At 47.1% G+C, this 16,249-nt stretch overlaps 1 protein-coding gene across 1 annotated transcript in view; it reads left to right on the forward strand.

Annotated features, from left to right (window-relative positions):
- Nucleotides 1-1,920: 1,920 nt before the first annotated feature.
- The window catches only part of MAN1A2 (mannosidase alpha class 1A member 2), an 85,795-nt gene continuing 71,466 nt past the window's right edge, over nucleotides 1,921-16,249 (forward strand). Inside the window, exon 1 of the mRNA XM_088462273.1 lies at nucleotides 1,921-3,269. Within this exon, the coding sequence (XP_088318399.1) occupies nucleotides 2,962-3,269 (308 nt within the window). The 5' untranslated portion in view covers nucleotides 1,921-2,961. The remainder of the gene's footprint in view (nucleotides 3,270-16,249) is intronic.

Genomic DNA, 16,249 nt, shown 5'->3' on the forward strand with positions numbered 1-16,249 from the left:
ATGAAGGCTGCAGGTGTTCTTCAGTGCCCAGTCATCAACCCAGGCACCGCCGGGTACCCCAGCTAGTTTTACATAAATCACTCTAGCAGGCTATGAGAAGAATCTTGGTAATAATCATTTTTCCTTGGTTTGTTTCCTGAGGCTGCTATTAATGAGCAATAAATAATTCAGCACTTTGGGGCTGATTCAGACACCGATACAAGTGGAGACTGGGTTGCTATTGACTGATGTTTTGGTAATGGCGCCTGTGCAGCAGTGTGCATGTGCCGCGGCCCCGGTCGCAGTGTGAGGGAAGCTACAGACGTTTTATAGGCATTTTGATGCCAGTGACTGCGGACGCAGATTTACTGACATTGGCAAGTTACTTGCGGTGGACATTCTGAGTAAGCTTAGGGTAACCCAGATGTCTGCTGCTCCGCCGATGTTCCCGATGGTGATCCCATCCTGAGTCTTCGGACGCGTCTGAATTCAAAAGACGATACCTGCATCATCTACATACATTCTCAGATCTGCTGTTACCGAGGACACAGCACTGATCGCTCTTGCATCCACCTCGGAATCAGGACCTTTATCCAGAGTCATCTGATCGCCATGGCAACTAGTCACATGATGTAGTGAACAGAGAAGCTTTGGATCTCCTCTCTGAGCTCTGTCTGCACTGTAACATCCTCCCCCCTTCTCCATCATCATTTATTATCCTCCACAGAAGTACGGAAAAGAGGACATCTCCAGAACAGTGGCAATGCATGCTTACAAAGTGCCTCACTTGCTATTTAAAGATAATAAATACCGTGCATGTGGGAACGCATACACCCGAAGCGATCCAATTGCTCCAAGCATCATTTCCTCCTTTTCTCCTGAACAGATGGGAGAAGTGATCAGGAGTAATGGAGGCAGGGTCAACGCTAGGCTTCTCTGCGCCCATCGCCATCCTGCGCTGCATTTATGCGCCCTTGCCCCCACCAATAACGCCAATGGGTGGGTGGATGTTGAGATTTTCGGAGCCGGCCGGTGGTGAGTGTCTCTGTTTAGGCAGCATGCAGGGCTGCGCCCTTCAGTGTATGGCGCTCCAGGCGACAGCCCTGCTAGCCCATGCCTTTAGCCACCACTGAATGGAGGGGCGTGTGTGTGGGATGAGCTCAGCCTCGTGCCCGGAGGCATACCCACTATCGCCAGGTGTCTTGTAGGAGATACTCCGTGGAGAGTGATCCTGATGAGGGGCATGGCATGAGAATCATACGACCCGTAGGGGAAGTCATTTCCGAAAAAAGGGGGGTGTGGAGCCATGATCGCATCATCAACTACAGCCCAGATTCACATTATTCTCCCGGCCGCAGGGGCGATGCTACGGGCAGGCCGCTCCGCGTAAATCACCTCACCCAAACCTTCTGATGCCCACCTCAGTTGGGTAGCATGCGGAGAGGTTGGCCAGCTGTTGCCGGATGGAAGGGTTCCACTAAATTCGGGATTCCCCCAGGCGTCACCAGTTGCAGCATTGTAGGGCAGGGGGCGGGGCTAGATGTCGCCATTCGCAGAGAATCGCACCATCGGTCACTGGGGAAGCGCTTGCGATCCGGGACGGTGACGGACTCTCCCGGAGGCTGGGCGCGTGCCCCGAAGATTGCGGGAGAGTAGACACCGTGCTCTGAAGTGCTTCATGGACTTAAATGTGAGGATGCTTTCTCTTATCCTCATCGTGTTATTATGGCTCTCTCCAGCTGCTGTGGAACTATAAATCCCAGCATGCCTCCGCCCCACACCAATAATGACTCACTTGGGAGCTCACGCCTCATTTCTGCCCTCAGGAAAGATGGCGGAGGCGGGCGGGAGGGAGGGCGGCAGCGGCGTCATGAGCCCACGTGACCCTGTGACGGAGGTGACGCGCCCGCGCTGGCTCAGGGGCCGCATTGGGTGTGAGAACTGTGATTGGCTCCCGGAGACCCTGGCGTCGCCATGGCAGCCCCTCCTCGCTCCGCCCTCCCGGGTAAGATGGCGCCCGCACCGATAACCGACTAGGGTGGGGGAGGAGCTGCGGAGAGAGGAGACCAGGACCCGGGGAGCCCCAGCATTGGACACTCCTAGGTGCACCGCCACACCCGTCTCATCTACTCAGGGGCACCATCTGTACCTGGCAGAGTCTCCTGGCACCATTGGCATCATATATACCCGACGGTGACTCTTGGCCCCGGTGGCAGCATATATACCTGGCACAGGTAGCGTCATATATACCTGGCAGTGACTCCTGGCACAGGGGGCATCATATATACCTGGCAGTATCCAGGCACAGGTGGCATCATATATACCCTGTAGTGACTCTTGGCACAGGGGGCATCATATATACCCTGTAGTAACTCTTGGCACAGGTGGCATCATATATACCCTGTAGTGACTCCTGGCACAGGGGGCATTAAATATACCTGACTCCTGGCAAAAGTGACATTGGATATACCCTGCAGTGTGTACTGGCACCGGCTGCAGCATATATACCCGGAAGTGACTCCTGGCACAGGTGGCATTATACCTGGAAGTGACTCCTGGCAACGTCTACAGCATATATAGCCGACAGTGACTCGTGGCCCAGGTAACTTTATATATACTCGGCAGTGACTGCCTCCACAGTTGGCATTGGATACCTGGCAGTGGCTTCTGGCACAGATGGCACCGGATACCTGGCGGTGAATCCTCTCCTTGCACAGATGCCGCTGGACAGCTGGCTGTGATTCCTGGCACAGGTAGCATTGCATACCCAGTAGTGATTCTTGGCACAGTTGCCACAGGACGGTGGGTGAAGGCACAACTGTTGTGGTGGTACATACCCGACGGGCTGGGGGCACACTGTGCTGTGGAATCGCCCCTCTGGGACCTGAGTGTGACAGGTGTGCCCAGGTCGGCCAGGAAGTACCCTCAATGCATTTTACATTCGGTATCACCTGAGACCAGCTCTTCACCTCCACCCCAGGCATGACCACCCCAGCTCTGCTCCCCCTGACTGGGCGCAGGATCCCAGCTCTGAACCTGGGGACGTCCTCCATCCCTCATCACCGTGCCACCCTGAGGCTCTCCGAGAAGTTCATCTTGCTCCTCATCCTCAGTGCCTTCATCACTCTGTGTTTCGGGGCCTTCTTCTTTCTGCCCGACTCATCCAAGCACAAACGCTTTGACCTGGGCCTGGAGGACGTGCTGATACCCCACATAGACTCGGATAAAGGGGACAAGAACGTGGGGGGCTTCCTCATTCACGGTCAGGGCCACGATGAGCATCGGCACAGGTAATTATAACTCCTACCTTTCTCCTACAGGGGCGTGTGCCGGCTGGCGAGGTCCGTATCCGCATTATCAGTCACGGTATCGTACCCTGGGCCCTACTGCAGGGCATTTATATAACGCCATAACGCTTTACTTTGGGGCTGGGGCACTTTATTATGTGCTACAGAGTAGACTGCAGGAAAACACTGATACCTGTTATACCGTAGGACAGGGGTTCCCAACCACGGCCCTCAGGGCACACAGTCCATGTTTTAAGGATAGCATACTTGAGCACAGGTGTCTTAATTAGAACCTCAGTTATTTTTATTTAATCACGTGTGCCCAAGCCTGGATATCACTAAAACCTGGACTGTTAGTGTGCTTTGAGGACCGAGGTTGGGAAACGCTGCCGTAGAATATTGCAGAAACCCTCACTGACCTAACTGTGGTCCCGTAATCCCCGTAGCTTTATGTCATCGTGCATATAGTCCCTCTCTTCATATGCCCGTAGTCCCTTTTTCTGTATATCGTCGTATCTAGTCCCTGTATTTGTATATAATCATCTTGCTAGTAGTCCATGTATCTATATATTGTTATTGTGCCTGTAGACCTTGTGTCTGTATATCATTATACTCCGAGTCCCTGTATCTATATCATCATTATACCCATAGCCCCTGTATCTGTATATCATCATCATGTCTGTTGTCCCTGTTTCTGGTTATCTTCCCAGCTAGATGTCCTGACTCGGTCCTATGATCCCAGCATCTATATACCTCCCTGGCTGTAGTACTGCCCATGTCCCAGTATTTCCTTGCTGGTGTCCTGATCCCATAGTCCCTGTATGTGTCTGGTACTACCCCATTCCCAACCCTTCTCTGTCTTTATGCGCCCAGCACGACTGGTGTAATGGTTAGCATTACTCCTTCACTGAGGTCTTGAGTTTGATTCCCACCAAGGTCCTATATGTGTGGAGTTTGTATGTTCGTCCTGTGCTTGTGAGGGCGTCCTTCCACACACAAAAACATACGTATAACTGGCTCCCAACAAAACTAGTGTGTACAGTATGTGTGTACATGTGATAGGGAATATAGAGTGTAAGCTCCACTGAGGCAGGGACTAGTGTGTACAGTATGTGTGTACATGTGATAGGGAATATAGAGTGTAAGCTCCACTGAGGCAGAGACTAGTGTGTACAGTATGTGTGTACATGTGATAGGGAATATAGAGTGTAAGCTCCACTGAGGCAGGGACTAGTGTGTACAGTATGTGTGTACATGTGATAGGGAATATAGAGTGTAAGCTCCACTGACGCAGAGACTAGTGTGTACAGTATGTGTGTACATGTGATAGGGAATATAGAGTGTAAGCTCCACTGAGGCAGAGACTAGTGTGTACAGTATGTGTGTACATGTGATAGGGAATATAGAGTGTAAGCTCCACTGAGGCAGAGACTAGTGTGTACAGTATGTGTGTACATGTGATAGGGAATATAGAGTGTAAGCTCCACTGAGGCAGAGACTAGTGTGTACAGTATGTGTGTACATGTGATAGGGAATATAGAGTGTAAGCTCCACTGAGGCAGAGACTAGTGTGTACAGTATGTGTGCACATGTGATCGGGAATATAGAGTGTAAGCTCCACTGAGGCAGGGACTAGTGTGTACAGTGTATGTGTGTACATGTGATAGGGAATATAGAGCGTAAGCTCCACTGAGGCAGGGACTAGTGTGTACAGTATGTGTGTACATGTGATCGGGAATATAGAGTGTAAGCTCCACTGAGGCAGGGACTAGTGTGTACAGTATGTGTGTGCACATGTTATAGGGAATATAGAGTGTAAGCTCCACTGAGGCAGAGACTAGTGTGTACAGTATGTGTGTACATGTGATCGGGAATATAGGGTGTAAGCTCCACTGAGGCAGGGACTAGTGTGTACAGTATGTGTGTACATGTGATAGGGAATATAGGGTGTAAGCTCCAATGAGGCAGGGACTAGTGTGTACAGTATGTGTGTACAAGTGATAGGGAATATAGAGTGTAAGCTCCACTGAGGCAGGGGACTAGTGTGTACAGTATGTGTGTGTACATGTGATAGGGAATATAGAGTGTAAGCTCAACTGAGGCAGGGACTAGTGTGTACAGTATGTGTTTGTACATGTGATAGGGAATATAGAGTGTAAGCTCCACTGAGGCAGGGACTAGTGTGTACAGTATGTGTGTACATGTGATAGGGAATATAGAGTGTAAGCTCCACTGAGGCAGGGACTAGTGTGTACAGTATGTGTGTACATGTGACCGGGGATATAGAGTGTAAGCTCCACTGAGGCAGAGACTAGTGTGTACAGTATGTGTGTGTACATGTGATAGGGAATATAGAGTGTAAGCTCCACTGAGGCAGATACTAGTGTGTACAGTATGTTTGTACCTGTGACCGGGGATATAGAGTGTAAGCTCCACTGATGCAGAGACTAGTGTGTACAATATGTGTGTACATGTGATAGGGAATATAGAGCGTGAGCTCCACTGAGGCAGAGACTAGTGTATACAGTATGTGTGTACATGTGACCGGGGATATAGAGTGTAAACTCCACTGACGCAGAGACTAGTGTGTACAGTATGTGTGTACATGTGATGGGGAATATAGAGTGTAAGCTCCACTGAGGCAGAGACTAGTGTGTACAGTATGTGTGTACATGTGATGGGGAATATAGAGTGTAAGCTCCACTGAGGCAGAGACTAGTGTGTACAGTATGTGTGTACATGTGATAGGGAATATAGAGTGTAAGCTCCACTGAGGCAGAGACTAGTGTGTACAGTATGTGTGCACATGTGATAGGGAATATAGAGTGTAAGCTCCACTGAGGCAGAGACTAGTGTGTACAGTATGTGTGTACATGTGATAGGGAATATAGAGTGTAAGCTCCACTGAGGCAGGGACTAGTGTGTACAGTATGTATGTACATGTGATAGGGAATATAGGGTGTAAGCTCCAATGAGGCAGGGACTAGTGTGTACAGTATGTGTGTGTACATGTGATAGGGAATATAGAGTGTAAGCTCCACTGAGGCAGAGTCTAGTGTGTACAGTATGTGTGTACATATGATAGGGAATATAGGGTGTGAGCTCCACTGAGGCAGGGACTAGTGTGTACAGTGTATGTGTGTACATGTGACCGGGGATATAGAGTGTAAACTCCACTGACGCAGAGACTAGTGTGTACAGTATGTGTGTACATGTGATGGGGAATATAGAGTGTAAGCTCCACTGAGGCAGAGACTAGTGTGTACAGTATGTGTGTACATGTGATGGGGAATATAGAGTGTAAGCTCCACTGAGGCAGAGACTAGTGTGTACAGTATGTGTGTACATGTGATAGGGAATATAGAGTGTAAGCTCCACTGAGGCAGAGACTAGTGTGTACAGTATGTGTGCACATGTGATAGGGAATATAGAGTGTAAGCTCCACTGAGGCAGAGACTAGTGTGTACAGTATGTGTGTACATGTGATAGGGAATATAGAGTGTAAGCTCCACTGAGGCAGGGACTAGTGTGTACAGTATGTATGTACATGTGATAGGGAATATAGGGTGTAAGCTCCAATGAGGCAGGGACTAGTGTGTACAGTATGTGTGTGTACATGTGATAGGGAATATAGAGTGTAAGCTCCACTGAGGCAGAGTCTAGTGTGTACAGTATGTGTGTACATATGATAGGGAATATAGGGTGTGAGCTCCACTGAGGCAGGGACTAGTGTGTACAGTGTATGTGTGTACATGTGATAGGGAATATAGAGTGTAAGCTCCACTGAGGCAGGGACTAGTGTGTACAGTATGTGTGTGCATGTGATAGGGAATATAGGGTGTGAGCTCCACTGAGGCAGGGACTAGTGTGTACAGTATGTGTGTACATGTGATAGGGAATATAGAGTGTGAGCTCCACTGAGGCAGAGACTAGTGTGTACAGTATGTGTGTACATGTGATAGGGAATATAGAGTGTGAGCTCCACTGAGGCAGAGACTAGTGTGTACAGTATGTGTGTGTACATGTGATCGGGAATATAGAGTGTAAGCTCCACTGAGGCAGGGACTAGTGTGTACAGTATGTGTGCACATGTGATAGGGAATATAGAGTGTAAGCTCCACTGAGGCAGGGACTAGTGTGTACAGTATGTGTGTACATGTGATAGGGAGGAATATAGTGTAAGCTCCACTGAGGCAGGGACTAGTGTGTACAGTATGTGTGTACATGTGATAGGGAATATAGAGTGTGAGCTCCACTGAGGCAGGGACTAGTGTGTACAGTATGTGTGTACATGTGATAGGGAATATAGAGTGTAAGCTCCACTGAGGCAGGGACTAGTGTGTACAGTATGTGTGTACATGTGATAGGGAATATAGAGTGTAAGCTCCACTGAGGTGTGTACAGTATGTGTGTTTACATGTGATCGGGAATATAGTGTGTAAGCTCCACTGAGGCAGAGACTAGTGTGTACAGTATGTATGTACATATGATCGGGAATATAGAGTGTAAGCTCCACTGAGGCAGGGACTAGTGTGTACAGTATGTGTGTACATGTGATAGGGAATATAGAGTGTAAGCTCCACTGAGGCAGGGACTAGTGTGTACAGTATGTGTACATGTGATAGGGAATATAGAGTGTAAGCTCCACTGAGGCAGGGACTAGTGTGTACAGTATGTGTGTACATGTGATAGGGAATATAGAGTGTAAGCTCCACTGAGGCAGAGACTAGTGTGTACAGTATGTGTGTACATGTGATAGGGAATATAGAGTGTAAGCTCCACTGAGGCAGGGACTAGTGTGTACAGTATGTGTGTACATGTGATAGGGAATATAGAGTGTAAGCTCCACTGAGGCAGAGACTAGTGTGTACAGTATGTGTGTACATGTGATAGGGAATATATAGTGTAAGCTCCACTGAGGCAGGGACTAGTGTGTACAGTATGTGTGTACATGTGATAGGGAATATAGAGTGTAAGCTCCACTGAGGCAGAGACTAGTGTGTACAGTATGTGTGTACATGTGATAGGGAATATAGAGTGTAAGCTCCACTGAGGCAGGGACTAGTGTGTACAGTATGTGTGTACATGTGATAGGGAATATAGGGTGTAAGCTCCAATGAGGCAGGGACTAGTGTGTACAGTATGTGTGTACAAGTGATAGGGAATATAGAGTGTAAGCTCCACTGAGGCAGGGGACTAGTGTGTACAGTATGTGTGTGTACATGTGATAGGGAATATAGAGTGTAAGCTCAACTGAGACAGGGACTAGTGTGTACAGTATGTGTGTGTACATGTGATAGGGAATATAGAGTGTAAGCTCCACTGAGGCAGGGACTAGTGTGTACAGTATGTGTGTACATGTGATAGGGAATATAGAGTGTAAGCTCCACTGAGGCAGAGACTAGTGTGTACAGTATGTGTGTACATGTGACCGGGGATATAGAGTGTAAGCTCCACTGAGGCAGAGACTAGTGTGTACAGTATGTGTGTACATGTGATAGGGAATATAGAGTGTAAGCTCCACTGAGGCAGGGACTAGTGTGTACAGTATGTGTGTACATGTGACCGGGGATATAGAGTGTAAGCTCCACTGAGGCAGAGACTAGTGTGTACAGTATGTGTGTGTACATGTGATAGGGAATATAGAGTGTAAGCTCCACTGAGGCAGATACTAGTGTGTACAGTATGTTTGTACCTGTGACCGGGGATATAGAGTGTAAGCTCCACTGATGCAGAGACTAGTGTGTACAATATGTGTGTACATGTGATAGGGAATATAGAGCGTGAGCTCCACTGAGGCAGAGACTAGTGTATACAGTATGTGTGTACATGTGACCGGGGATATAGAGTGTAAACTCCACTGACGCAGAGACTAGTGTGTACAGTATGTGTGTACATGTGATGGGGAATATAGAGTGTAAGCTCCACTGAGGCAGAGACTAGTGTGTACAGTATGTGTGTACATGTGATGGGGAATATAGAGTGTAAGCTCCACTGAGGCAGAGACTAGTGTGTACAGTATGTGTGTACATGTGATCGGGAATATAGAGTGAAAGCTCCACTGAGGCAGAGACTAGTGTGTACAGTATGTGTGTACATGTGATGGGGAATATAGAGTGTAAGCTCCACTGAGGCAGAGACTAGTGTGTACAGTATGTGTGTACATGTGATAGGGAATATAGAGTGTAAGCTCCACTGAGGCAGAGACTAGTGTGTACAGTATGTGTGCACATGTGATAGGGAATATAGAGTGTAAGCTCCACTGAGGCAGAGACTAGTGTGTACAGTATGTGTGTACATGTGATAGGGAATATAGAGTGTAAGCTCCACTGAGGCAGGGACTAGTGTGTACAGTATGTATGTACATGTGATAGGGAATATAGGGTGTAAGCTCCAATGAGGCAGGGACTAGTGTGTACAGTATGTGTGTGTACATGTGATAGGGAATATAGAGTGTAAGCTCCACTGAGGCAGAGTCTAGTGTGTACAGTATGTGTGTACATATGATAGGGAATATAGGGTGTGAGCTCCACTGAGGCAGGGACTAGTGTGTACAGTGTATGTGTGTACATGTGATAGGGAATATAGAGTGTAAGCTCCACTGAGGCAGGGACTAGTGTGTACAGTATGTGTGTGCATGTGATAGGGAATATAGGGTGTGAGCTCCACTGAGGCAGGGACTAGTGTGTACAGTATGTGTGTACATGTGATAGGGAATATAGAGTGTGAGCTCCACTGAGGCAGAGACTAGTGTGTACAGTATGTGTGTACATGTGATAGGGAATATAGAGTGTGAGCTCCACTGAGGCAGAGACTAGTGTGTACAGTATGTGTGTGTACATGTGATCGGGAATATAGAGTGTAAGCTCCACTGAGGCAGGGACTAGTGTGTACAGTATGTGTGCACATGTGATAGGGAATATAGAGTGTAAGCTCCACTGAGGCAGGGACTAGTGTGTACAGTATGTGTGTACATGTGATAGGGAGGAATATAGTGTAAGCTCCACTGAGGCAGGGACTAGTGTGTACAGTATGTGTGTACATGTGATAGGGAGGAATATAGTGTAAGCTCCACTGAGGCAGAGACTGGTGTGTACATGTGATAGGGAATATAGAGTGTAAGCTCCACTGAGGCAGGGACTAGTGTGTACAGTATGTGTGTGCACATGTGATAGGGAATATAGAGTGTATGCTCCACTGAGGCAGGGACTAGTGTGTACAGTATGTGTGCACATGTGATAGGGAATATAGAGTGTAAGCTCCTCTGAGGCAGGGACTAGTGTGTCCAGTATGTGTGTACATGTGATAGGGAATATAGAGTGTGAGCTCCACTGAGGCAGGGACTAGTGTGTACAGTATGTGTGTACATGTGATAGGGAATATAGAGTGTAAGCTCCTCTGAGGCAGGGACTAGTGTGTACAGTATGTGTGTACATGTGATAGGGAATATAGAGTGTGAGCTCCACTGAGGCAGGGACTAGTGTGTACAGTATGTGTGTACATGTGATAGGGAATATAGAGTGTAAGCTCCACTGAGGCAGGGACTAGTGTGTACAGTATGTGTGTACATGTGATAGGGAATATAGAGTGTAAGCTCCACTGAGGTGTGTACAGTATGTGTGTTTACATGTGATCGGGAATATAGTGTGTAAGCTCCACTGAGGCAGAGACTAGTGTGTACAGTATGTATGTACATATGATCGGGAATATAGAGTGTAAGCTCCACTGAGGCAGGGACTAGTGTGTACAGTATGTGTGTACATGTGATAGGGAATATAGAGTGTAAGCTCCACTGAGGCAGGGACTAGTGTGTACAGTATGTGTACATGTGATAGGGAATATAGAGTGTAAGCTCCACTGAGGCAGGGACTAGTGTGTACAGTATGTGTGTACATGTGATAGGGAATATAGAGTGTAAGCTCCACTGAGGCAGAGACTAGTGTGTACAGTATGTGTGTACATGTGATAGGGATTATAGGGTGTAAGCTCCACTGAGGCAGGGACTAGTGTGTACAGTATGTGTGTGTACATGTGATAGGGAATATAGAGTGTAAGCTCCACTGAGGCAGGGACTAGTGTGTACAGTATGTGTGTACATGTGATAGGGAATATAGAGTGTAAGCTCCACTGAGGCAGAGACTAGTGTGTACAGTATGTGTGTACATGTGATAGGGAATATATAGTGTAAGCTCCACTGAGGCAGGGACTAGTGTGTACAGTATGTGTGTACATGTGATAGGGAATATAGAGTGTAAGCTCCACTGAGGCAGAGACTAGTGTGTACAGTATGTGTGTACATGTGATAGGGAATATAGAGTGTAAGCTCCACTGAGGCAGGGACTAGTGTGTACAGTATGTGTGTGTACATGTGATAGGGAATATAGAGTGTAAGCTCCACTGAGGCAGAGACTAGTGTGTACAGTATGTGTGTACATGTGATAGGGATTATAGGGTGTAAGCTCCACTGAGGCAGGGACTAGTGTGTACAGTATGTGTGTGTACATGTGATAGGGAATATATAGTGTAAGCTCCACTGAGGCAGGGACTAGTGTGTACAGTATGTGTGTACATGTGATAGGGAATATAGAGTGTAAGCTCCACTGAGGCAGAGACTAGTGTGTACAGTATGTGTGTACATGTGATAGGGAATATAGGGTGTAAGCTCCACTGAGGCAGAGACTAGTGTGTACAGTATGTGTGTACATGTGACCGGGGATATAGACTGTAAGCTCCACTGAGGCAGAGACTAGTGTGTACAGTATGTGTGTACATGTGATAGGGAATATAGAGTGTAAGCTCCACTGAGGCAGGGATAGGGAATATAGAGTGTAAGCTCCACTGAGGCAGAGACTAGTGTGTACAGTATGTGTGTACATGTGATAGGGAATATAGGGTGTAAGCTCCACTGAGGCAGAGACTAGTGTGTACAGTATGTGTGTACATGTGACCGGGGATATAGACTGTAAGCTCCACTGAGGCAGAGACTAGTGTGTACAGTATGTGTGTACATGTGACCGGGGATATAGACTGTAAGCTCCACTGAGGCAGAGACTAGTGTGTACAGTATGTGTGTACATGTGATAGGGAATATAGAGTGTAAGCTCCACTGAGGCAGGGACTAGTGTGTACAGTATGTGTGTACATGTGACCGGGGATATAGAGTGTAAGCTCCACTGAGGCAGAGACTAGTGTGTACAGTATGTGTGTACATGTGATAGGGATTATAGAGTGTAAGCTCCACTGAGGCAGAGACTAGTGTGTACAGTATGTGTGTACATGTGACCGGGGATATAGAGTGTAAGCTCCACTGAGGCAGAGACTAGTGTGTACAGTATGTATGTACATGTGATAGGGAATAGAGGGTGTAAGCTCCAATGAGGCAGGGACTAGTGTGTACAGTATGTGTGTACAAGTGATAGGGAATAGAGGGTGTAAGCTCCACTGAGGCAGGGACTAGTGTGTACAGTATGTGTGTACATGTGATAGGGAATATAGGGTGTAGCTCCACTGAGGCAGGGACTAGTGTGTACAGTATGTGTGTGTACATGTGATAGGGAATATAGGGTGTAGCTCCACTGAGGCAGGGACTAGTGTGTACAGTATGTGTGTGTACATGTGATAGGGAATATAGGGTGTAGCTCCACTGAGGCAGGGACTAGTGTGTACAGTATGTGTGTGTACATGTGATAGGGAATATAGGGTGTAAGCTACACTGAGGCAGAGACTAGTGTGTACAGTATGTGTGTACATGTGATAGGGAATATAGAGTGTAAGCTCCACTGAGGCAGAGACTAGTGTGTACAGTATGTGTGTACATGTGATAGGGAATATAGAGTGTAAGCTCCACTGAGGCAGGGACTAGTGTGTACAGTATGTGTGTACATGTGATAGGGAATATAGAGTGTAAGCTCCACTGAGGCAGGGACTAGTGTGTACAGTATGTGTGTACATGTGATCGGGAATATAGGGTGTAAGCTCCACTGAGGCAGGGACTAGTGTGTACAGTATGTGTGTACATGTGATAGGGAATAGAGGGTGTAAGCTCCACTGAGGCAGGGACTAGTGTGTACAGTATGTGTGTACAAGTGATAGGGAATAGAGGGTGTAAGCTCCACTGAGGCAGAGACTAGTGTGTACAGTATGTGTGCACATGTGATAGGGAATAGAGGGTGTAAGCTCCACTGAGGTAGGGACTAGTGTGTACAGTATGTGTGCACATGTGATAGGGAATATAGAGTGTAAGCTCCACTGAGGCAGAGACTAGTGTGTACAGTATGTGTGCACATGTGACCGGGGATATAGAGTGTAAGCTCCACTGAGGCAGGGACTAGTGTGTACAGTATGTGTGCACATGTGACCGGGGATATAGAGTGTAAGCTCCACTGAGGCAGGGACTAGTGTGTACAGTATGTGTGTACATGTGATAGGGAGGAATATAGTGTAAGCTCCACTGAGGCAGGGACTAGTGTGTACAGTATGTGTGTGTAAATGTGATAGGGAGGAATATAGTGTAAGCTCCACTGAGGCAGGGACTAGTGTGTACAGTATGTGTGTGTACATGTGATAGGGAATATAGGGTGTAAGCTCCACTGAGGTAGAGACTAGTGTGTACAGTATGTGTGTATACATGTGATAGGAAATATAGAGTGTAAGCTCCACTGAGGCAGAGACTAGTGTGTACAGTATGTGTGTGTACATGTGATAGGGAATATAGGGTGTAAGCTCCACTGAGGCAGGGACTAGTGTGTACAGTATGTTTGCACATGTGATAGGGAATATAGAGTGTAAGCTCCACTGAGGCAGGGACTAGTGTGTACAGTATGTGTGCACATGTGATAGGGAATATAGAGTGTATGCTCCACTGAGGCAGGGACTAGTGTGTACAGTGTATGTGTGTACATGTGATAGGGAATATAGAGTGTAAGCTCCACTAAGGCAGGGACTAGTGTGTACAGTATGTGTGTACATGTGTTAGGGAATATAGAGTGTAAGCTCCACTGAGGCAGAGACTAGTGTGTACAGTATGTGTGTACATGTGATAGGGAATATAGGGTGTGAGCTCCACTGAGGCAGGGACTAGTGTGTACAGTATGTGTGTACATGTGATAGGGAATATAGGGTGTGAGCTCCACTGAGGCAGGGACTAGTGTGTACAGTGTATGTGTGTACATGTGATAGGGAATATAGAGTGTAAGCTCCACTGAGGCAGGGACTAGTGTGTACAGTATGTGTGTACATGTGATAGGGAATATAGGGTGTGAGCTCCACTGAGGCTGGGACTAGTGTGTACAGTATGTGTGTACATGTGATAGGGAATATAGGGTGTGAGCTCCACTGAGGCAGGGACTAGTGTGTACAGTATGTGTGTACATGTGATAGGGAATATAGAGTGTGAGCTCCACTGAGGCAGGGACTAGTGTGTACAGTATGTGTGTACATGTGATAGGAAATATAGAGTGTAGGCTCCACTGAGGCAGAGACTAGTGTGTACAGTATGTGTGTACATGTGATTGGGAATATAGAGTGTAAGCTCCACTGAGGCAGAGACTAGTGTGTACAGTATGTGTGTACAAGTGATAGGGAATATAGAGTGTAAGCTCCACTGAGGCAGAGACTAGTGTGTACAGTATGTGTGTACATGTGATAGGGAATATAGAGTGTAAGCTCCACTGAGGCAGGGACTAGTGTGTACAGTATGTGTGTACATGTGATAGGGAATATAGAGTGTAAGCTCCACTGAGGCAGAGACTAGTGTGTACAGTATGTGTGTACATGTGATCGGGAATATAGGGTGTAAGCTCCACTGAGGTGTGTACAGTATGTGTGTGTACATGTGATAGGGAATAGAGGGTGTAAGCTCCACTGAGGTAGGGACTAGTGTGTACAGTATGTGTGCACATGTGATAGGGAATATAGAGTGTAAGCTCCACTGAGGCAGAGACTAGTGTGTACAGTATGTGTGCACATGTGACCGGGGATATAGAGTGTAAGCTCCACTGAGGCAGGGACTAGTGTGTACAGTATGTGTGTACATGTGATAGGGAGGAATATAGTGTAAGCTCCACTGAGGCAGGGACTAGTGTGTACAGTATGTGTGTGTAAATGTGATAGGGAGGAATATAGTGTAAGCTCCACTGAGGCAGGGACTAGTGTGTACAGTATGTGTGTGTACATGTGATAGGGAATATAGGGTGTAAGCTCCACTGAGGTAGAGACTAGTGTGTACAGTATGTGTGTATACATGTGATAGGAAATATAGAGTGTAAGCTCCACTGAGACAGGGACTAGTGTGTACAGTATGTTTGCACATGTGATAGGGAATATAGAGTGTAAGCTCCACTGAGGCAGGGACTAGTGTGTACAGTATGTGTGCACATGTGATAGGGAATATAGAGTGTATGCTCCACTGAGGCAGGGACTAGTGTGTACAGTGTATGTGTGTACATGTGATAGGGAATATAGAGTGTAAGCTCCACTAAGGCAGGGACTAGTGTGTACAGTATGTGTGTACATGTGTTAGGGAATATAGAGTGTAAGCTCCACTGAGGCAGAGACTAGTGTGTACAGTATGTGTGTACATGTGATAGGGAATATAGGGTGTGAGCTCCACTGAGGCAGGGACTAGTGTGTACAGTATGTGTGTACATGTGATAGGGAATATAGGGTGTAAGCTCCACTGAGGCAGGGACTAGTGTGTACAGTATGTGTGTACATGTGATCGGGAATATAGAGTGTAAGCTCCACTGAGGCAGAGTCTAGTGTGTACAGTATGTGTGTACATGTGATAGGGAATATAGAGTGTAAGCTCCACTGAGGCAGGGACTAGTGTGTAAAGTATGTGTGTACATGTGATCGGGAATATAGAGCGTAAGCTCCACTGAGGCAGAGACTGATGTGAATGGCCAAATATTCTCTGTACAGCGCTGCGGAATATGTGTGCTATATGATATAACTAATAATAAATGTGGTGCTAGTGATTACGA

This window comes from Taudactylus pleione, unplaced genomic scaffold, assembly GCF_031769625.1.
Source record: "Taudactylus pleione unplaced genomic scaffold, aTauple2 ptg001181l, whole genome shotgun sequence".
Classification (NCBI taxonomy): Eukaryota; Metazoa; Chordata; class Amphibia; order Anura; family Myobatrachidae; genus Taudactylus; species Taudactylus pleione.